The 22,546-nt window shown below is 41.6% G+C and overlaps 1 protein-coding gene across 1 annotated transcript in view; it reads left to right on the top strand.

The window, feature by feature from the left end:
* LOC138592048 (CUB and sushi domain-containing protein 1-like) overlaps positions 1 to 22,546 on the top strand; it is a 467,070-nt gene that overhangs the window by 229,693 nt on the left and 214,831 nt on the right. The window contains exons 6-7 of the mRNA XM_069662659.1: positions 13,395 to 13,507; positions 15,296 to 15,373. Of these exons, the coding sequence (XP_069518760.1) occupies positions 13,395 to 13,507; positions 15,296 to 15,373 (191 nt within the window). The remainder of the gene's footprint in view (positions 1 to 13,394; positions 13,508 to 15,295; positions 15,374 to 22,546) is intronic.

The raw sequence follows: 22,546 nt of genomic DNA on the forward strand, positions 1-22,546 counted from the left end.
GCAGCCTTTAGACGTGACCACTTTGTCTTCAGATGTTTGATCCCTTAGATCATGTAGCATTTAAAGTATAAGGTTGGAAATATGTGTCTGTGCATAAAACACATGAACACCAAGAGAAATATATGTATAGAGAGATTCAATTAAATATAACTTCAAGGTGTAATGTATTTAAATAGATTTAATGTCATGTAAATGTAGACACTTCAGTACATTTTACCTTGGTTGAAATATTTTTGTATGAGAAAATTCATTTATGTCCCCAAACTGAAAAAAGGGTATTTATCAGCTGTGTTTGGTTTTTGAATAAAATAACAATAACTTCATATTAATAAATAACTCCAAATAATTAATTACAGAAAAAATAACGCGTCTAAAAACCTAACGCAGACTACTCCCACTCTGATATATCCTCTGACCTCATACATCACTGATCATACAGCCATATACGGCAGCTTTGAAAAACACAACACCACGTTACCTTGCTTTTAATTTGTTATCATTTTATCCATCTGGGATCGATCAGTAAGTGGACAATCTGCCCGTACTCTCTCCAACTCCTGTAGCCTGCCTGTCGCGAGCAGGGTCTACACACACACACACACACACACACACACATACATACACACACAAACGTCCTCTGGTACGTCCCTACTATAACTTCATTGATTGAGCAGCGGTCTTTTCCTTTAAAATAACTCTAAATCTGTCGCTGTTTTAAAGCTCGTAAAGGTGCCAATGTCATTTGGTAAAGATCATTTTGAGACGCTACGTCATTAATAACATCCCTAATAACTGAATTGCGAGTAAAACTATTTAACTTTTGTTACATAATAAAACAGACGGCTGATAAAGACAGTCAACACAGCAGACAGACAGACAGACAGACAGACAGACAGACAGAGGGGGGCGGGGCAAGCAGCTGTGTGCAGAGGTACAGGGACTGAAGGGAAGCAAAGTGATCAGATTAAAGTAGTTTGTGAACTAACATTTAATAAAGTGAAGAACACAGAACAATTAAAGTGTGTCAGTAAGATATAACCGTCTAAAAACAGGGTAATCCAGACTGAGGAAGTCATGCAGAAACAGCCCGTCTCCTGTTTTCACATCCTCCTGACGACAACTGATAGATGACATGTAGTGTCTAGATGTCGTCTACATGTGCTTCTCACTGACCATTGATATGTGATTAATCACGATTCATTAATTACAAATCTTGTAATTAATTAGATTAATTATTTTAATCGCCTGACAGCACTAATAATAACATAACACTAACTAAGTTACCTGTTATAATAACATTTGTTTATTTATTCATTTATTTTGCATTTTCCTCTTTCCTCGTTATGAAGGTAAAAATGTTACGGACAAATCCGACATGTTGCATGTTTATAGTTGACACCTGTATGCCAGATTAAAGATGAACCTGTCCACGCCTTAAATGACATATAATTATATATAAGTCACTAAAATGGCCTCTGCCAGGCAAAGTTGGATACAATCCTAAATACTTTTCTCCAGAGGTGGGATTAAGAGATGACTGACATTTTCACTGAGCCTTGTGAGCAGGTCATTGTGAGAATGACTGACACCTGACAGGTCCACTGTGACGGGTTCTTCCTGTTTACCGAGAGCTTTTTCTGATTGGCTGTCCCAAAAGCAATTTCCTGTTTCATGTTCCTGTCTGCTAGCTGGCAGGTTGAATGTCAGATTGACTAGCTGTTACATACACCCACAACACACTGCGCGCGCACACACACACACACACGCAGGTAATTGTGTCCGGACAGTTTTACCTTTTATATTCAACTGAACAACGCAAATAATCTGTCTCCAGTTTGTCAGAATAGAATTATGGTCGGATCATGTCGTGTCATTTCTCCTTTTTGTTTTCCTGAGACAGAAACTTTATCTCTGCCAACATTTATAAGTAAACGAGTAAAATGTTTTTGGACCAGGAAACTATCACAACATTTTTAACCTCGGTCTGATTGGAAAGATTGTGTCCTGGAACAGTGGTGTCCAGTTTTCATGCGTCTGACCCGTCGAGCTGTGTTGAAAGCTGCCTGCTGAGTGAGGTCAGACTGGCAGAGAGTGCCAGAGAGAGTCCAGTTACTGGACAATGTGAACTTTATTTCACCGGGATTATCTGTGAAACATAAAGAAGTCTGCACAGAGGTTTGGATGGAGAATGAAGGCAGACAACCAGACAAAATGTGTGACACATATGGGGTCAGGAGGACAGAAAGAGGGAGTTTCACCTCCAGGCGTGTGTGTTCCTGATGCATCCTATAGTCCAATGGCTTTATTACAATACATGGCTTATACACAGAGCCATTGCATTATGACCGCCTAATATTTTGTAGGTCCCCCTTTTGCCGCCAAAACAACCCTGACCCATCGAGGCATGGACTCCACTGGACCTCTGAAGGTGTGCTGAGGTATCTGGCACCAAGACGTTAGCAGCAGATCCTTTAAGTCCTGTAAGTTGCGAGCTGGAGCCTCCATGGATCAGACTTGTTTGTCCAGCACATCCCACAGATGCTCGACTGGATTGACATCTGGAGAATTTTGAGGCCAAGTCAACACCTTAAACTCGTCGTGTTCCTCAAACCATTCCTGAACCATGTTTGCAGTGTGGCAGGGAGCTTTATCCTTCTTAAAGAGGCCACTGCCATTAGGGAATACCGTTTCCATGAAGCTGTGCAACAATGTTTAGGTAGGTGGTACGTGTCATCAGCATGAATGGCACTACCCAGGGTTTCCCAACAGAACATTGCCCAAAGCATCACACTGCCTCCGCCGGCTCGCCTTCTTCCCATAGTGCATCCTGGTGCCATGTCTTCCCCAGGTAAGCGGCGCACACGCACCCGGTTGTCCACATGATGTAAGAGAAAACGCGATTCATCAGACCAGGCTCTCCACGCGCATCATCTGTCATCTGTTGCTGGTTCACCGGTTTTCCTTGGAATGCTATCGTTAGGTCCCGACCACTGCAGACCGGGAACACCCCACAAGAGATGTTGGAGATGCCTTGACCACGTCGTCTAGCCATCACAGTTTGGCTCTTGTCAAAGTCGCTCACATCCTCACGCTTGCCCATTTTTCCTGCTTCCAACACATCAACTTTGAGTACAAAATGTTCCCTTGCTGCCGAACATATCCCACCCACTGGGGCCGTTGTAACAAGATAATCAATGTTATTCACTCAACCTGTCAGTGGTCATAATGTTATGGCTGGTGTATGTATTTTTTTCATTCCTCTATCTAACAGGAGCAAAGTTGAGAGGCCAACAGCTTTTTTTTATACAGTTGAGTTTTATCAGTCCCTCCCAATGCGTTTATTAGCTTGTGTGTTCCATAAGGACCCTCCTGTTACATCTGAGAAACAGACACTTTGACTCTTTTAACAAAGACTTTTACAGAAAGCGTACAGTCCAAGGTAAAGCTGCTTCTTTGTCCGAGCAGCAGCAGTCGCTACATTGTTAAAAAAGACACCTTGGATTTGTCTGTTTCGTTTTTTACATGTCTGTGTTTATGTAAGCTGTATCAAGAACTGAAAATGATGACCCTGATTTCATGAACAAGGTTGTCCACTCTTAGCTCACTGGATTGCAGAACATCATATTCAGACAGAGAAGAATCAATCAAGCCATGTGTCTGTGAGTCATTTAGAAAAAAGAGAAAGGCTTTTGACTAAGGTGATTATTCTGGCCTGATGATGTCACAGCCTCCACAAAAGCTTACTTTAATGAATGTCAGAAATAGACATCATCATAGATTACAGTTAATTTCATGCCAACATCCTGTAAATATTCCAGCTACATGTAATTATCACCGTCTTATTTAGGATCTCATGGATAAGCTCGTACTCTGAGATAATGCTCCCCCATCTGCAGATATACTGAGGCAACTTTTCACAGTTTTCACACACTCCTTCATAAGTCAATATATTCTCTTTTTGAGTGTACTAGGATTTTGGTGACCTGAATATGATAAAGACCTAAACAGCGTATCCTGGAAGAGGGCTTAACATGGAGTAAAGTCTGTTATCTGTGATGTTATCTTCGAATCAGGACAGATTTTCTTTCAGATTACTCAAAATAAGCTCTGTTTATTTCATTAATATTTAGAGCAGGTTTTCTCTGCTCTTAAATCCCTCCCCTCCTGTACCCCTCCACCCCCTTTTTTTTATCCTCCCTTTGTTTTTCTATCTCTTATTTTCCTAGTTTCTCTAAACTCCCTCCGGCTATCCCTTTTTCTCCAACTCTTCCTTGCCCCCTTTCTGTCCTCCTCTTTTCCTTTATCCCAATCTTTCAAAGCACAGGACAAACTTAAATGCTGAAAGCCCCGCACTGTTAGTACTGTCATTTCTTCAACCGAATGAATTCTTACTCTGCTAGAGGCCATTATATCCAAAGAGCATGACCAACAGCGATTAATCATATTTGGTTCCTTATTGCTCACTGCATTATTCACATTGATTTTAACCCTGCTGCCGGTGCTGAAAACCCAAGAATTTGCGGTAATGTTTCATCACTATGATTTTTAATAAGTAGTGGTTTGTTATGCTGATTTATGGAGGCTGAGTTTTTCACATTAAATGAACCCGTTCCCGTCCTATCTCTTCCAGACTTCCAAAGAAATGAAAGGCACTAATTGCCAATTATTCCATTAATTGAGTAACAGGGTCACTACACATAATGTGATGAAAGTATTACCCACAAATCAGGTCTCCGTCCTTAATCCAAGACGCCTGAAAGAAGCCATGTGCCTGTTTGGTGGGTCTACAAGTGATTAAGATTTCATCTTAGCCTAGACTAACATATCATACTATTGGATGGACTGCCATGAAATTTGGTACAGACATCCACGAACCCTCGAGAAAGAATCTTATTGACTTTACCGACCTCCTGACCTTTCCTGTGTGACACCAACTTGTTGACACGAAGCAAAATGTCTTGACAATTTTGAAAGGATACCCATGACATTAGATTCACAAATTGAATTCTAATTTTGATAACTGAGATAACTTTGTTAATGTATATGCCCACAATCCTGCAATGAATAACAATCCCATCAGTAGTAGTACTTTGTTTTCAGTGCAAACTAGCAAACATTAGCATGCTTAGAGTCCAAAGAGAAAGGTAAACACGGTAAACATCAAGTACATAGGGGCCTGTGTCCACCAATGGTGTTTTTTGTGCTGGCAGTGCCTATTTTCTATACAGACATGCAGATCAGCATTGAACTGCACTCATCATACTCACTTCTCCCTAACCGACCAATCAAAATCAAAAAAGGGGCGGGACCAACGATATCAACTTCGTCAACAACAATGGCGGAGGAGAAGCTAATCCTTTTGTTTTTTTCGAGGGTACACTTTCCAGGTGTAGAGCTGCAGTTAACGCCAGGACACGATTCCTTTACATCGTTTTTATGTTGAATAAAAGCAAACATTAAGCATACAGAGCAATTGAAAACGGTCACTGCAAAGAGAAGCGGAAGTGCCACCTAAGAACTTTTGTATCCTAGCAACAGTAAGCGCCGGTGAGAAGCACTCTGAAATTGAGGTCTTGGGCGGTGCCAGCATAAAAAGCGCCATTAGTGGACACAGGACCCTTAACATCACCATGCTAATCTTAGCATTTAGCTCTGTGAGAAAAGCCTGCTAGCATAGGTGTAAGTCTAAACTACTGATTCACTGCGATGACAAAGTACATCTTTGTTCTTCTCTAAAATAATGAATGTTTCATGTCTCCGTTGCTGCCATTGGTCATTTCTGACATAAGTTGCTGATGCATCTTTCAACAAACTCTTCAGACAGTATAAATGAAATAATTGTACGTGAACACACACAGTTACTGCTGTTCTTAAAGAAGATAAGTAAGCATGTGTTTACCTGGATGGGTATTGCTTAAGTTTGGACTGAATGTAGTTTTCTATCTGTTTGTGCTGGTTTATATTGGGTCTCACTTAGTTGTATTTTATTCTCCTTTGTTCCTCCTTATCTTTTCTATTACCTCTGACTTCTCCCTTTTGCCTGCACTTCTCTCTCTCTCTCTCTCTAAAACACTCGCTCTCTTTCTCGCACAGACACACTTTCATTTTTAATTACTTTATTGGCTGCAATAGAAACAGTAGTGGCAAAGTAATTTCCCTTCAGTCATCCATTTGCTTATCCAGGTCATTTTCTACTCATTTAACCAGGACACAATCCATTCCTTCAGTGGCCACCGTGTAAGAACAGCAGCCCAGATGTCATTGTTGGTAGAGCCCCTCTCACTATGGGGGATTCAGAGTCCAGGCCAGGTGGGAGAAGCTGCCTCTCTAGCTTGGCCTGGCTTTCCCACTGAGCTGCCTCTCAGTTAGATGGCAAGGCATCCTTACCCATCGCCAGAACTGCCTCAACTGGTTCATTCAATCAACTTCAAGTTGCTGCTGTTTTTGCCAAACTTCCTCATTCTTAAACATTTCATGTGTGAAGCCAGCCACCCCCATTTTATCTCATTTTTGCGCACTTAAAGTCACTAATTCACCCAACTGGCTGTCTGTTTTTTGCTGATCTCCAAGATTGACAATCTTCTCTCCATGAGGCAGCTTCCCATCATCATGGAGCAAGTACATTAGCCATGAGGCCAATCACACTTTGTAAACATCTGCAGGGGAATGAGAGACAACAATGTGATGAACTCACAAGGACAACATCATCTGCATACAGACGAAATGCCAAGCTAATGTCACTGCTGATTCCTCCTCGTAAAACAAACAGGGATAAAAAGGAAAGGCAAACCTTTCCAGTCCACTGCCTTGTTTAAACAACCCTGATGGCGCCCACAGCTGAACCCTTGAAAAGCACCTCCCATAGGAAGTTCTCGCAAACATCGAAGACACATGATGATGGCCCACATTGCTCCTCGTAAATGTGAGGTTAAACAATCAAATCGATACACAGATCAGCCATAACATTATGACCACCTGCCCACTACTGTGTAGGTTCCCCTTCTGCTGCCCAAACAGCCTTCACCCATTGAGGCATGGATTCCACTAGACGTCTGAAGGTGTGCTGAGGTATCCAAAATGTTAGCAGCAGTTACTTTAAGTCCTGTAAATTGCGAGGTCGGGCCTCCATGGATCGGACTTGTAGGAGATCAGGTGTCTTCTGACACCTTTCTATCAGAAGCAACATCAACTTGTTCTGCTTTGTCTCTGCAGCCCCTTACCTTGTCGACGGTTCATCTGTCTTCCTTCCTTTGACCTATTTTGGTAGGTCCTGACTACTGCAGATCCGGAACACCCCACACGAGCTGCAGTTTTGGAGATGCTCTGACCCAGTGGTCTAGCCATCACAATTTGCCTCTTGGTCAAAGTCGCTCACATCCTTACATTCGCCCATTTTCCCTGCTTCTGACACATCAACATTTCGAGTACACTTGCAGCCTAACATATCCCACCCACAGTCAGGTGCCTTTGTACTGAGATAATCAATGTTATTCACTCGACTTGTCAGTGTTCATAATGTTATGGCTGATCGGTGTATTTTTTTGCACCCTGCCCTCGGCAGGCTTTTCAGGGAAGGTAAAATGTGTAATTCCTTGACCATGGCTCACCTTGTCTTAAAGTTCAAAATCCAACACAACAGGTTTGTAGCATATTTGGATGAACCAACAGGCCTGCAACATCTGGACCTTGTCCATCCTCAGTGCCATGCCATGACGGATTCAGGGACCTCTGCCAAAAAAACGGACTCAAAATGTTACGTCTCATTTCACTCGTCCCGTTTTTTGCATCCTCCTCTGCTGCTTCCGCTCCTCCTCCTCATCCACCAGCCCGCTCTTAGTCTCTGTTCTCCTCTCTGAAACACCTCTCTTGTCCTGTTATTACATTTACATTTTAAATTATGTTTACTGGCTCTGCGTTCGTCTTTGTGTGTGTGTGTGTGTGTGTGTGTGTGTGTGTGTGTGTGTGTGTGTGTGTGTGCGCGCGCTCACATGTGTGTGTGTGTGTGTGTTGCTGTGTGTGCGAGTGCGTGGGTGCGTTATGAGATTAAAAGTACCGGTGTACCAGGGTTTTGCACTAAGCACTTGGAATAAACAGCTATCTGTTGTGGATAATGCGCTTTGCAACTTTTCTGACTTGTATCCAATCTTTTTTTTTTACAGTGCCTTTTTGTCATTTTGCAGATGCTTGCATCCACGGGGGCTCGCAGCGAGTGCAGCAGGGGAATAAACTTTAAAAATGTAACGCCAGCAAGACAAGCTGCAAAAAAGGGAGGACAGGGGGCTAAAATTGTTGCACACCGGACAGTAGAGATTTGTATATTTGTCTTTGTTGTAGTCGTGTATCACCAGAAAGCTAGTGGTCTAATTATAGGGAAGTGCTACAGCGAGCCACTTTCTTTATCACCATTTCCTCTCTGTTTTATGACTTGGCCTTTCTTCTCCTATTGTGTGCTCCTCTCAGGTGTCAAACCTCTCCTCTCCTTTCCTCTTATCTCCTCTCTTTTTGTAGTTCCTCTCCTCTCTGTCTCTCCTTCCTCTTTGTTTTGTCCCATTTCCTGTATCACTTGTCTCCTTCCAGCTTCACTTGCTTTCTCATTTATCTCCATCTTTAGCAACCCGGTGTTTGTAATGTCCAATCTCATTTAGACTTGACTCCTCGCCTCTCCATTTTTACCTTCCAACCTCCCCCCGCAGCTTGTTTAACCTCTCTCCTCCTGTCCATTGAAGTGAATTTGCAGCTCTCTCATCCTCACCCATGTTCTCCATCCATCAGTCCATGTTTTTCCTCCTCAGGTTCCCTCGTGGGTTTCTCTCCGTCCTCTTCCTTCTGTCCTTTCTTTCACCTTGTAAGTTCTCCTCCTCTCACATTTCTGCTTAACCTGCTGTACTGTTTTTCAACCTTTCCTTCATTATCTCTCCCCTCTCTTTTCCTTCCTCTCTTTCCCCTCATTTTCACCAACTTACCCCGTCTCCTTCTCAAACTTCTTTCCCCTCGCTACTTTCTTCTTTTCTCATTTGCTCCTTCGTCTTTCTTCCCCTTCCTCTAAGTTCAGTCCCATGTCTCATCCCTCTCTCCTCCTCCTCTCTGACCTCTTGCCTCTTCCTCATTCCAGTGTCAGGCAGCTGGCCAGTCCCCATGAATAATGGAGGAGATGCAGCGTGTCTCTCTTTTTATCTGTTTTTCTCCCTCGTTTTCATATCTTTTTGTCCTTTGCGACGCACAATGACTGTATTTCTCTGATTTAGTTATCTGCATATCAACATGTCTCCTTGTAGCCCTATCTTCAACCCAAGCGAAGAACTGACTAAAAAAAAGCCACTTGAAGTCGGGTTGTTTTTCAGCGAGCTCCGCGTACATTTGTTAAAGCAGTGATAATTGATTTGGTACCTCTAGAGAGCAGGAAGGAGACACCAAAATATGCAAAAAAAACACATTTATTAAAATACAGAGGGCAAATGAGAACAAATCTTCCAAAGCACTAGAGATCTCCTCAGGGAGCGACTTATCGCTTTTAATCTTTTTGAAATGCAGAAAGGTTCGAGCACACGCGGCTCCAGTGAGGAAGACCACCATTGCCGGCCATTAGTGTCTGGAAGCTTGACATGCTGAATGGAGAATAACCGTCCTCATTTCAGCGCTAACATGCGTCACATGACAGGGCGGAATTATCCTGCCGAGCCTTTCAGCCAACAAGGCCGAACGTGGTGTGCCATTACAATTGGTATCATGATGGTTGCAGCCTATGGGTCTCACTTTCATCCAATTATAAATGACCATTGTGTCTTACGGTTATACTGACCAAGCTGCACGAGAGTGTCCCACTGATATACAACACACTTCAGCTTCCTCCCTTCACAGACCTTCACAGACAACACACTTATGCCAAAAGTCACTCACATGTGTCTAATTGAACACAGTGTTTAGACTTAGACTTTTGTAGATGATATTAAACAGCTTCCATACGATTGTTTTCCAACAGAAGCTTGTTCAGACGGTGTCAGTGGGTAGCGTTCATCCAAGCCTCATATTTGTTTTAAAAGCACATATAAAATGTGGTGAGCAGCCAACAGACTAGTTTTGTTTACTCATTCTCTCTCCCAGGAGTATTTCTGCAAAATGAAATAAAAAAAACAAGTGCATAATTTATGTATTTCTATTAAGATTTGGATTCACAGAAGCTATGTCTACCTTGCTGGAGTCTGCACACATGGGGCACAGACATAATATTTATAATAATAAAATCCAATAACATGATATGCATAGTCTCGTGTAAATAATCCGAGCTGATAGACAACACGACTTGATTCCTACAAACATTTGTACATTTCCAACACCGTAGTCACCTTTGATTATTACTCTCCATTACATAACAAGTAGTTTGAATATGTAGAGGACCTGAGGCAGCAGCAGTACAATACCAGCTCTTATTTCCCCATGTAATACTGAACAGGCCTTATTGTTTTTCTCTGCCACACAAATGTGGTGTGGTAAGATCTCACCATGAAAACAGAGCCAGCACCACATGTCTTGTTATGATAAATCCAACTATATTAAGTTACTAAGATATTTCATCATATTTCCATACAAGTGTAAGACAACATGGTAGAATAAATCTATAATTTGATCAGTAATATTATTATTATTTTTTACAGAGAACCAGTTTCCATCATTTTTAAAGCACCGCTCTCTACAACTTATGCTCAAGTGTTCATGGTCAGCGTCACAGGAGCAATATAATCTTTTCTAAATCATTATGTTCAACTGCATTCTATATCATGTGATATCTTTAAATTCATAATCTTGTGCATGTTTTTACCTGTCGATACTGTAATTTAATTACCATTACTTTCTGTTTATTTTTGTAGATGACTTATTGTAATATTGTTATCCTATAGGCACTGTTTCCTACATATTTGAGTTGTGGTTTGTATTGCTCTAGTTTTGAACTGTATTTTTGGAGCAATCTGGCTCTAGAATTTGCTCCGGGATTGATAAAGTTTTATCTTATCTTCAGTGATTTTTACTTTGTTCTTTTTTTAATGACTTTTGGGATGGAGAATCGTTCACTTCTTATTTTCTCACTCGACTTTCACTTCTTCATCACAGTAGCTGTCCTCACATCTTTGATTAAACTTCAGTCTGAGACAAACAGCAAAGTGTGTTGACTGTGTTGTTACATAACAGTGTAACAGTGGGCTGTTTAATCATATACGTCTTTGTTATACCAGACTGGTTGTCTACGCACATCTTCTTTTAGCAGACTGATTGAGCAAATACAGCTGATGGAATCACACTGTTAAAAACGAACCAGGGTGCACTAAATGTTTTAAAAAAAGAAAGTTCTTACCGGACTAAACAGCCAAGAAATACAATCATTTAGTGGTGGAAGTGGAGAAGTACTTCAACTGGATGCTCTGTTGAGGTCCAAAGTCACTGCCCATGGTATGTGCACTTTACATCGTCCACCAGGGTAAAAAATCCCACGTTTTTAACATCATATCTGACATATGATGTAAAACAGATGCACTCACGCTACCATTCATGTGTATTGAATCACTATAGAGTGAGATTGCCTTCAGGCGTTCACACTGTCAGTGCTTTTGTCTCATCTGACATTCTTCATATTCTTGTACCCAGATTTTCCTGAGCTGTCTCACACAGATACAGAACATGGCTTCTCCTGTAATACCACGGCGTTTTAACAAGGGCTCTTAATATGATTTTATTAGCACTATTCATATTTTGTTTCTGCCCTTTTCCTTATCTGCGTCCCTCCTCCCTCCCTGTGTCCCTGTATCTCCTCAGCACACCTGCGGCATCATTAAAGGGCAGTTACAGCAGCGCCTGTTGCTCTAGGGACGATGGTGGAACATTGGCTTCAAGGCAGTCTCTTACATCATTTCCTTTTTTTTTGTCTCAGTGCACCATTTCCCCCATATTTTTTATTATTATTATTTTTATTTTACCGTTGCCTTTGGTAACAAAATGCGAGAGCGGCTACAGCTGATGTAAGACTTACCAAAGGCAGCCGACTCATCGTCTCAGTGATGCTTTGGAAACTGTTTTTGAAGATCTGAACTTACCGACTACTTCACTATCTCCATTCACGTCTTCCTTTTTACTATTCCTCCTCTCTTCCTGCATTCCTTTGACAGCATATTCAGTAGTTTTATTGTATCCTGAGCGCAGAATCAAAGGTAATCACAGATACAGCTTTTTCTCCAAATGTTATCATAATTTGCACCACTTCCCAAAGTGGCTTTCTCTTCATTCTCAATAAATCACAACTACATTTTGTTTTTATCATTTGACACTTTCAAAGAGTAAAAATACGTTTTAGTGCAATCTTAAATATATCTTCTTTCATTTGCTGAATATTCCCTGAGACGCGGGAGTTACACCGTGCCCGGTGCAGCCACAGCGCTGAGCTCCTGGTCAGCGGTGATCATTATGGCCAGGGATAATATCACTCATTCAATTCCCAACGCTACATTTTCAAAGCCAGTGGAACAAATTGCCTTTCAGCTAAAACCGTCTTAAATTACAGCCAGCCTCTGCACCTCTGAGGACAATGCAAAGTGACATCAAAATCATACTTTGAAGTCTCTGGAAAGTTCTGCTGGGGGATTTCTCTTGAATGTATATCCTGTCAGCTGCAGCAATTTAGACGATGGATTTACTCACCCCTCTGTATGTTCTATTTTCTGTGCTGTTTGATGCCGTCGTCAGGATTGTCTGAGCCAACTTTTTTTTCACCCGTGCGGTTGGTTGAGCTGCAATCTCAAACGCTGCAATCCATAATTACATGGCCGCAATTTTCAAGCACTTTCCTCTAACAACGGCATTTTTGTCACATTTTTTCTGCCTCACACTGAAATATGTAAAATGCATCCTCCGTCCTCTACATCCATGAACGCGCTGTTTACAGAGGGTCGTGACAAGCATTGTCTACGTCTCCAGAGCAGGATGTAATCTTTCTGTCAGTTAGATTTTCAGCAACAATGTGGACCGTATAGAATCACGCACACATTACACAACAATAACACAATGCAACACAGTTAAGTCACTGGAGAGGGGCTGTGTGTGTCTCAGTGCAACGCAGGTGAACGCTGTGCAATAAAAACAGCTTGGGTTTGGTTACATCATGCTTTTTTTTTTCCTCACCTGGCTCTTCTTTCTCTGCTGTATTCTCTAACGTGAAGTATAATCCACCAAGGAACAAAAAGTAAGAGCAAGTAAACTCGCATTTATAAAGTCTGACACATCCAGATACTTATAAAATATAAGAAATCAAGTTGTAGATTATTTAGGTCTAAAGTTTCACTCTTGTCTGTATTCTTTCACTTGTTTTTGTTTGTTTTTTAATAAATAATCTCCTTTTTACTTTGTTGCAGGCTGACTGGTACAACGCTGCCCTCACCGGTGATATCCAGTAAGAACTGGCTTCGGATACATTTCACCTCAGACAGCAACCACCGGAGGAAAGGATTCAGCGCTCAATATCAAGGTTAACTTCACTTTTTCATTCCTCTACTTAACTGTTCTCTGTCGGTCTTTTATGCATTTGCAGACACAAACAAGTGCTTGTACAAAGTGTCGTAACACATGCTGCTTTTCTTACATTATATAGAGGGCTGCCACTAATGACAAGTCGACGACTATTCAAACATTATTGTTTTGATAGCATTCCCAACACAAAGAAAGCAGAAACTACTTGCGGTAGCCCTACATGTGAGAAGCCCAATGCGCACACACACACACACACACACACACACACACACACACACACTCGTCGAGTTTGTTTCTTTTTCCTTGGATTTTCACTTATTGTTGAAGTTGTATCTGTAGTCATCAATCTTTTCTTTGTATGTTCAGCCATAGTAGATTACTGTTTACTCCCAACACTTGCAGAGATGGGAAGAGCAGCCGCTTAGCTGCGCCTACCCTCTCTGGCAGACCAACCACTGCTGGCTGATGGAAAGCGCATCACTAACTGGGCGCCGCTTCTGATTTTTTTTCAAGAAAGTCGCCACAGACACCCGGTCTGTAATACTGCAAATGCAAAGGCTTTCAACAGTGGGCCATAGGCTCAATCACCATTGTGTTACCTCACTCGGCGATAGATAGTGACTTAACAGACACTTATTTAAATGAAAAAGCTCTTCCTACTAATGAATAGACGACACTCATGGTGGTTTGGCCTTCTCTGGCAGTCCATCATCCAAAATAGCGCCTGTGTTTTCTCTCCAGCTGCTCGTGCACAGCACTCGTGCTGCTGTGGTTTGACAGTGAAACTTTGCACAAAGTACAATTTGTGATAACTTGAAGTACTCCCATACCATACGCCTTGGGCCTTTGGAAACTTGGACTCTGAACGGAGTCGGACCCTGCTGCAACAGAGTCGTACTCTGTACGACTCCGCCATTTTTATCTCTGCTTTGCATTGACTGGAGCTCAACCAACAGACGTCATGGTGCAGAAGAAAAACAATGAAAAACGTGGGTTGGAAATATTGACACATTTCCAGCTTCAACGTCATTGATTACATCGACTGCTCGTGGCAGCCCTAATTATATCTGAAATAGTGTAATTGAAGTCTGAAGCCACCTGACTGCACTTGCTGGACCTTTTCCTGTCATCTAATTGGCTGCATGTATGACTTTATCATCATATTAGAGAGCACATTAGCTTCCACGTGGAGGCTCACATTTAATTGGTGGCTCTAAACGCTATGATCTAAGACCTGTCTGTCCTGCAGCAAGAGAGACAGGTCTGGATCAGCGTGTTCTGTCTGTCCATCTCATGCAGTCTCTTTCTTGCTTTCAGTGGTAGATCTGCCATTCCCTTTCTGTCTGTCTGTCTGTCTCCTCTGTACGATATGTTTTTTTTGTGTCTGAGAGAGACATAGAGAGGGTGAGGGATGTGTTTCCGTGCCAGGGCTGCTTCTTAGTGGAATGTAGTTTGGTTGTAGCACAGATTTCTGCTGTTATCCCCTGCAATGCCGCTACTTAGGATAAAATAGATGGAATACATTTTAATGCCGCTCCACTGCTTTGCTCTTCCCCTCTTTTCCCTGCTCCCTTGTCCCTTCGTCTCAGCTTTTTTTTTATCTTCTTCCTTTGCCCCGCTCTAATTTGCAGTTTCAGTTTTCTGTCTCACTTTATGGGGGTGCGTGTTGTGTGAAGCAGTTTACTGTGTACTGAACGCCAGCGCTGAACATAAATTGAATCAATGAGTAAGTTTAATAAAGCCTTGTGTATGATTACATTAATCCCCGCTCCTCTCCTCTCTGCAGTGAAGAAAGCGATCGAGCTGAAGTCCAGAGGGGTGAAGATGATGCCCAGTAAAGACTCCAGTCACAAGAACGCCGTCTGTAAGTAAACTGCTGCTGTCTGCTTCATCGTGTGACTGTTTAAAGCTCTTTTTAAACCGAAGCCTTTGGTCACACCATACACCCACCTGCACGCCCACACACACATACATTACTCTATGTACACAAGGACACGCGGCCTGCATCCATCTTTGATGTGGCAGGAGCACTGATTTCATCTATTTTTCACCGGGGTTGCCCTTCCAGGGGATGAGCCTTAGTACCACACTCACCCTTCATGCTTTTTCTGTCCGTTTCTTCTTCCTTCCTTCTAACCGTCAGAGGTCCATATGAAAGCAGGTCTATAAATAGAGCTTATTTGTGCTTACAAAAGCAAAACTGCTGATTTAAAGCATCACAGACAGTGTGTATATTAGAAATGCAGCCAGTGTTTTACAGTTACAGTCAAGGTTGGAACAGTTTACCTTAGAGTGTTTAATCCAAGAGGCAACTGGTCTTGGTTGAAGATAATTAAGAGGTTTCGCTGAAGAAACCTTTTGGATGAGAGGCGAAACATCTTCAAGAACTTCTTTTTACTATCTAGTTCATTACAAAACAACCACTGATGCATTTAACCCCCATCTTTTTTTACTTCTTGCTGTGCCAAAACATGCCAGCGAGCGAACAGATTGATCTGCGCTATGTCTGTTTCAGAATTAAAATGTTTGAGTCAGTGACTGTATATAAGGATGGACGATGCGTCTCCATCTGCTCTCATTGTACAAAATTGTTGCCAAAATACCCTCCGGTGACGGACGCTGCACATCTTGCGATGGTGACGTCTTATGTAGCCAGAGCTGCGCAGTAGAGATCGGCAGGTGGAGCTGCTGTAGTCACTTCCGCTAACCAAAACACACACTTAACTTACTGAAAAAACAACAAAGGTCGTGCACGTCGGCGTATTTAACAGCAGAACAGCTTCTTGTGCTGGTCTGAAGCAGACAGTCACAGATATGGAAACTTCAATGACTGTAGTGATTGTTTTAGTTAGCTGCAGGAGCCGTATCTGTCAACAGAGCTGTCAATCATCCTTTTTACATCAAATAACTAATTAAAAATAAACTTATCAGAAAAATGAACACTTGGACATAAATCAGCATGATAAGAACTAACTATAATGACAGAAACCATGTTTGAGAAACATTTATTTGGTGTGTATTTTGCTTTTATAGTTTGACTCATGTCCCATCTGTTAACACGGAGGAGGCGGGCTTTATGACCTATACTGCAGCCAGTCAGCAGGGGGCGCTCCAAATGTTTTGGCTTCACTTTTAGAGAGCTGTCATGTCGTCCATCTTTTAATACAGTCTATGGTTTGAGTCAAACTAAGTGTTTGGCTTCATTCAAACATATAGAAACCAAATATTAACGGCTGTTTACTCTATAAGAAGTGATCTGAATGTCTGTGGTCAATATTAAGCTCATAATATGTGCACTATGTATCTTTTCCTCGACCCTGTATCGTGCTGCTTGGTATCTATGTGAATATTTCATACAGATGAGCCTGTATATATAATGCAGACTCATCAGGGAGAAATAATTTGTCGTTGTGGTTTCTTTTATTGCACTTTTATAGTATTTCTTTCTCAGACACAGTGGACCTCCCTGTGCTGCTGTCAGGATGATTATCTGACCACAAACCTCAATGAACTCTATGCAGCATACCGACACATTTGCTGCTGGCTATAACATCCCCTACGAATAAGTCCGTGTATCATCCGCTTTAGTTTTTTCTATTGTATTCTAACTTTATAAATTCCCAAAAGCTGGGAGGTGAAGTCTTGGGGTTCTGTGTTTGGGTTTTTTTATGGCCGAAGCTGGAAAGCTGGGCTCGCTGCATCTTAGTCATTCCCTCTGGAGGAGCGGCTAGGAATCCAGAGAGTGACAGTGCAGCCTCCGTCAGGTGAAGTCATTAATGGAGAAGTTTTTGACAGCCACACTCTGAAACTTATTGCAAGTCTGCAGAGAAATGGTGCAATCCTGTAGTGAACAATAATGAGGGCTGAAATCTGAAATCTGAATGTATAGTTTCTGTCCTGCAGTCTTTCTCCCCTCCTGTCCTCTTTGCATGCTCTTAGCTCTTTGCTAATTACTGATCACTCATTTTAATTTATCGTACCTAGCACACAATTTACATGCATTATATCCAACACGTCCTTCCACGGGGATACAAATGGCTGTTGTGCCTTTCACTACCTTGGCATGATGAAAGCCACTTATTGTACTTTTAAAATTATGCAAAACTCGAGCCGAGTTCGGAATACAAATCATGACAATATGTCAGAGCTCATCGTGACATTAATTAGCATTTTTAAGCTGTACATGATTAAAATGATTTCTGCAGAACTTTTTGCTCATCAATCTACGCAGGCTGTGACTCAGTCGCTGTGGTTCCAGTGTCATTGGTGCGGTGAAAATACCATTAGCCACCCAGCCAGCCAAGTAACACGAATGTATTACCGTCTTAACTGATGACCAGGATCGACACTGTCAGCCAGAGAAACTGTGCTTCCAAAAAAAAGAAGACAACAGTGTCTATATTTCAGCAAATGACCCAAAACAATATGTTTATCTTGAAGCGACAGAGCCCTCTGGCAGCCATAGTGTCGTCTGATGAGGAGGGTGTGAGTCAGGAAGGCCACCGTGGATGGAGGTCGGGATGGTTGGATGGGTCAACAAAATTTCATATTGCCATGGAAGTCAACTGTTCACTTTCTGCTTCCTCTATTTACTGTTTATCTTAAGTTGGAAGACTCTCTTTGGAGGATAATGCAGATCTTTACATTCTATGTATTGGTTGTATTTCCTAGGTCTGATTTGAATAACCTTAACCACATGTGCAGCTACAGTCCAATGTGCAGTGTGTGTTACAGGTTTTCTAAAATCTCTTTTTACTGATAGTGACCAAAGAAGAAAACCCTCTTAAACAATAAGTCAATAAAATAATCCAGTATGCATTCAAATCGATGCTCAACCTCAAAATTAGAAATCCATCCAACAGTAGTAAAAGGTGGCACACAAAACAATTGGTCAGTGTGTTTTAAAGTGTCATTCCTGACGTGTTTCGGCCTTTGTCAGATAAGGTTTCATCACCCGTTCGTTTTGATGGTGGAAACTACCTCGCACAGTAGGTGTGAATTATTACAGTGTATTCCGGCATTAAAAGAAGTAGGGATGGGCATTTAAAGCAAAAGTACTATTTGATATTGACCGGGAACTATTTGACCTTTATCCAAAGAGCCCCACCCTTCTCCTTGTGCACAACACACGCAGACATAAGGACAGACAGAGGCATTTTTACTTTTTCACAGCTCTGTCATTTTTATTTCACTCACAAATGACTGTGCAGAGTTGTTGTAGACTTTTGCCTTTCAAAGTTTGCACTTCACCTCATTTTCGTTTACTTTTTCGACACAGAACTCTTCGAAAGCTGCAGAAGTCTGCATTTTTTCTCCAGTTCTGAATCTCATGGTGCCACACCTGTTTTACTGGCACCTGGCGCTAAAACTTTCTTCTTCCTTCGATATTTAATGGCGGTTAGCAAACAGCTTTCAGATGCGCTACAGCCGGCGCTCGTACCGCATTTATCTTTATACTTGATGAAATATCTATGGTCACAGGGATTAGCATAAACCAGTTGTTATTTAAAAGTCACATTTAAAGGCCTCTTTCATTCATAGTGTGAGCAGCTGAATCTTTCCTCTGTTTATAGTGTTTAATTAGTTGATTTAGAGGAGGTCTACGGGCATACAGTGTTTTTATGTGGGCCTCAGGAGAAATTGTTTTCACCTCTTAGGCAGCTAATGGGAACACAAATAAAGTTAAACATTATATTGACCACATGGCAGTAAAACAATGATTTTAATGACAAAAGTGATAAATATCACTCCAGTCTGGGCTGGCGGACATATTTTCTGGCAGCTTGGAGTCGCCTCTAAAACCGTATTCAGATCATGTGACAGAAGCTTTTAATTATCACGGAGGCCCGAGCTCATACCTCATCCATTCCTTAGTATTTAGCCTCATAATAAAACCCTCATCAATAATTCAGCTGACTTACACGCTCAGCCAAGCATGTGCTGGTGCAATTAACATTAGTGCACTGTTTATTGTGTGTGTTTGTGTGTGTGTGTGTGTGGAAATGAAATCTTCCGTGCTTGTGTCTTTCTTCATGGGTTACAGCAATTAAGATTAAAACTGGGATGCAATGTGTGTGTTCGAGTGTGTGTGCAAGGGGTCCCCGGGGCAAACCAGTGTAGTGTATTTACCAATGATGAGGAGGTTAGTGAAGAGGTCAGATCTCACACATACACATTTTAATCTTGCTTACGCTCAGAAAGCACACACTTAGATATTAGCGTATACAGGAGCACACTGACATATAAAGTTGTTTCCATGTGGGGGAATCGCCTGAAGTCTGTCGGCTGAGGCCAAAGCTGCTTGTTACATAAAGAGCCAAGCTAACAAAAACATGTTGTTGTGTAGTAACTCTCTTACTATGGGGGTTTCTCTCTGGCTGACATGTAAAGGTATTAAGATAAATCACAATATGGCTTCAGAAGTATGGTCCCTGTGTGCCTCCTGGAAAAATAATGAAGTAAAAATAAAAGCTGCAAAAATAAAGTTGCCATGATGACTTTTAACTCACTCGTTCAGCAGGGGGTCTATATTTCTCTGCACAACCTCCTGCAGGGGTTTCATCATGATGTCTAACTAACACAGTCATACCAGTGGTTCTTGCACATGTGCTAAAAGACCAATTTGCGGGTTGGCCCAGTGAATCAATGTGTAGGAAATAGTGCTGTCAAAAATTAATGTCAAAATTAATATTTTTTATATTTAACACGTAAAAAAAAAAAAAAATTATTCAATGAACACAGCTGTGTTTACTTCCTGTGGCAATTCCTGTGAGTATTGCCGATTGAGCGACTTTCTCGCGTGGTTTCAGACTCTTCGCGACTCTTTTCTAAAATGTGACTAGCGACAAATTTTGTGACTTTTTCAAACCAGTGAAATATATCATATTAATCGCAGTTCACGGCTCCTCAGCCAACAGCTCCAAGTTGCTCTCTCTCGGATGGATAAGGACAATGAAATTAAACAGGCGCTTATAGGCCTGGGTTCTGTTATTATTTCTTTTAGTACATAAGAAATCTGCCTTTCAAGCTGACAGTCAGTTGTGACGGCCCTGAGGGTTTTATTGGAAATCTGTGGTTCACAGGAGAGAATCTGTGCTTAAAGTTAAAAAGATGCTATGAAACAGTAATTTAACCTAAATATATTTCTTTTGTGTTGAGTCTACATTCATTTCATAATTCTATATTTAAATATCCATTATTACAAGCTTCAGTCTTAAGAAGAGTGATTAATGTGTGAATAATTAATTAATTTGTTTTAATCGATCGACAGCCCTAGTAGGAAAATTATTTAGTAACTATATTTTCTACAAAATTAATGAATTAATAAACAACTTCTGGAGTCAATTCTTTAACATTTTCTTATATTTCCACATCAAAACAGACAACCGGATGTGATGTAACAGCAGGGAGTCCCGCCGATTAATGACAGGTTTAACATAAATAAATATGGATCTAAATGCCGGTCTTGTCATTGAAGATGAAGAAAGTGTTAATTTATTTGCCTACGACGGACCTCAGGCTGATAATTATGAGCCCGTTAGGCGTCAAAGAGAGCAGGAACAGGCCAGGATGAGGAGAAATAACGGCCACAGGATAGTCGTAGTGCAACGAGAACCAGTGGAGAACTGAGCAGTGTCATGATGAGTGAGTGGCGTTAGCTAACGATATCTAACACTGTGCTCACATCACAAGTTTATCACATACAAAAGGCAATAACAAATCATGAGTAGTAGCAAGTGAGAGCATTAATACTTACCCATTACAGTAACTAATGGGTGAGTGTCAGCTTCAGTCTATCAGTTGTATTTCGTATTGCCTATAACGGTAAATCTGTGCTATGTTTTAACTCCGGGATATTGTTTGCATTATAATCTTCCTGTGCACAATGAGGGCTACAGACGACAGCGTTTTTTGTGACCGACACAGAAACAAAGTCCCGTCTCTTGCACAAAACGCACCCCGGCAAGAAAGCTAGCTCCGTTCCTCTTCCTCTTCCTCTTCCTGTAGCAGCTTTACTGAAAACAACTTTTTCCTCTAAATTTGTGTCCCTATGTCTTCTATCAAGGATTAACATGTCCCACAGCTGTTTTCAGACAAGATTGAGAAATAATGTAACGAATTTACCCTGCAAGTTGCTCTTTAAAGACGATCACAAGTAGCTTTCCCACTTGTAAAATGACAGCTGTAGTGTCGAGGACCAGCTTTGTTAAATGTTATCACAATGCAGAGTCAAAGAATGATGATAATGACCGTTAACTGTGCAGTCCAGGAATCCCTTAAGCCTCTGCAGCCCTGGACCTAAATGAGAAATTTAGTTTGTCCCTCCATGGGACCCATGCTCATTAAAACATACTGGCACTTTTCATCACGGGGACCAAAACTGAATAATTATAGGCTTTCACATTGGGCCGAGGGCTCGGTGAGGTTACCCTGACGTAGCACAGCTCAGCCGTCAGGCTGCGAAGCACAATCATTAAAACCTTAAAAGAGTCAAAGCCAAGGTCCGTTTTTTGGTCCCGAACCAGTCTTTGGACAACACTCCTCTGTACAGTATGACTCCCAGTGGTGATATTATGGCAGTATGGCAGATAATGTGCGGTCTTTATGCAATATATAATCATTAGAAAGAAGCCGAGACTGATGATAATGAGTTTCACCCATCTAGAGAACGGAGCGCTTATGAATCATAATCTAAAAGACTGTCTGTAACAGCCTCCAGCTTATATTAAAGCACACTGTAATAGACAGGAGCACATGGGAGCATCTCTTTGTATTCCTGTTTATGACTATTGATCAGAAATAGACCCACAGACAGAGATAATTAAGCACAAATATATAAGTGAGAGTGATAACTGTAACAGTGTAAGACGACTGAAGTGAAAGCAGCCCATCCAGCAGTTAGCCTCTCTCAGCGGCAACATTAGCTCACTGCTGAGGATGTGTCATAATTACAGAGAAGCTGCATGGAAGATTGTGTTTAAGGAGTTTTATTCCCAAGACAATGACCTACAAGTGTAATGAATCACCATTGTGAGAG

Source organism: Semicossyphus pulcher, unplaced genomic scaffold (genome assembly GCF_022749685.1).
Source record: "Semicossyphus pulcher isolate SPU_LCO1_2020_fin unplaced genomic scaffold, fSemPul1.0.p SCAF_1, whole genome shotgun sequence".
Taxonomy (NCBI): Eukaryota; Metazoa; Chordata; class Actinopteri; order Labriformes; family Labridae; genus Semicossyphus; species Semicossyphus pulcher.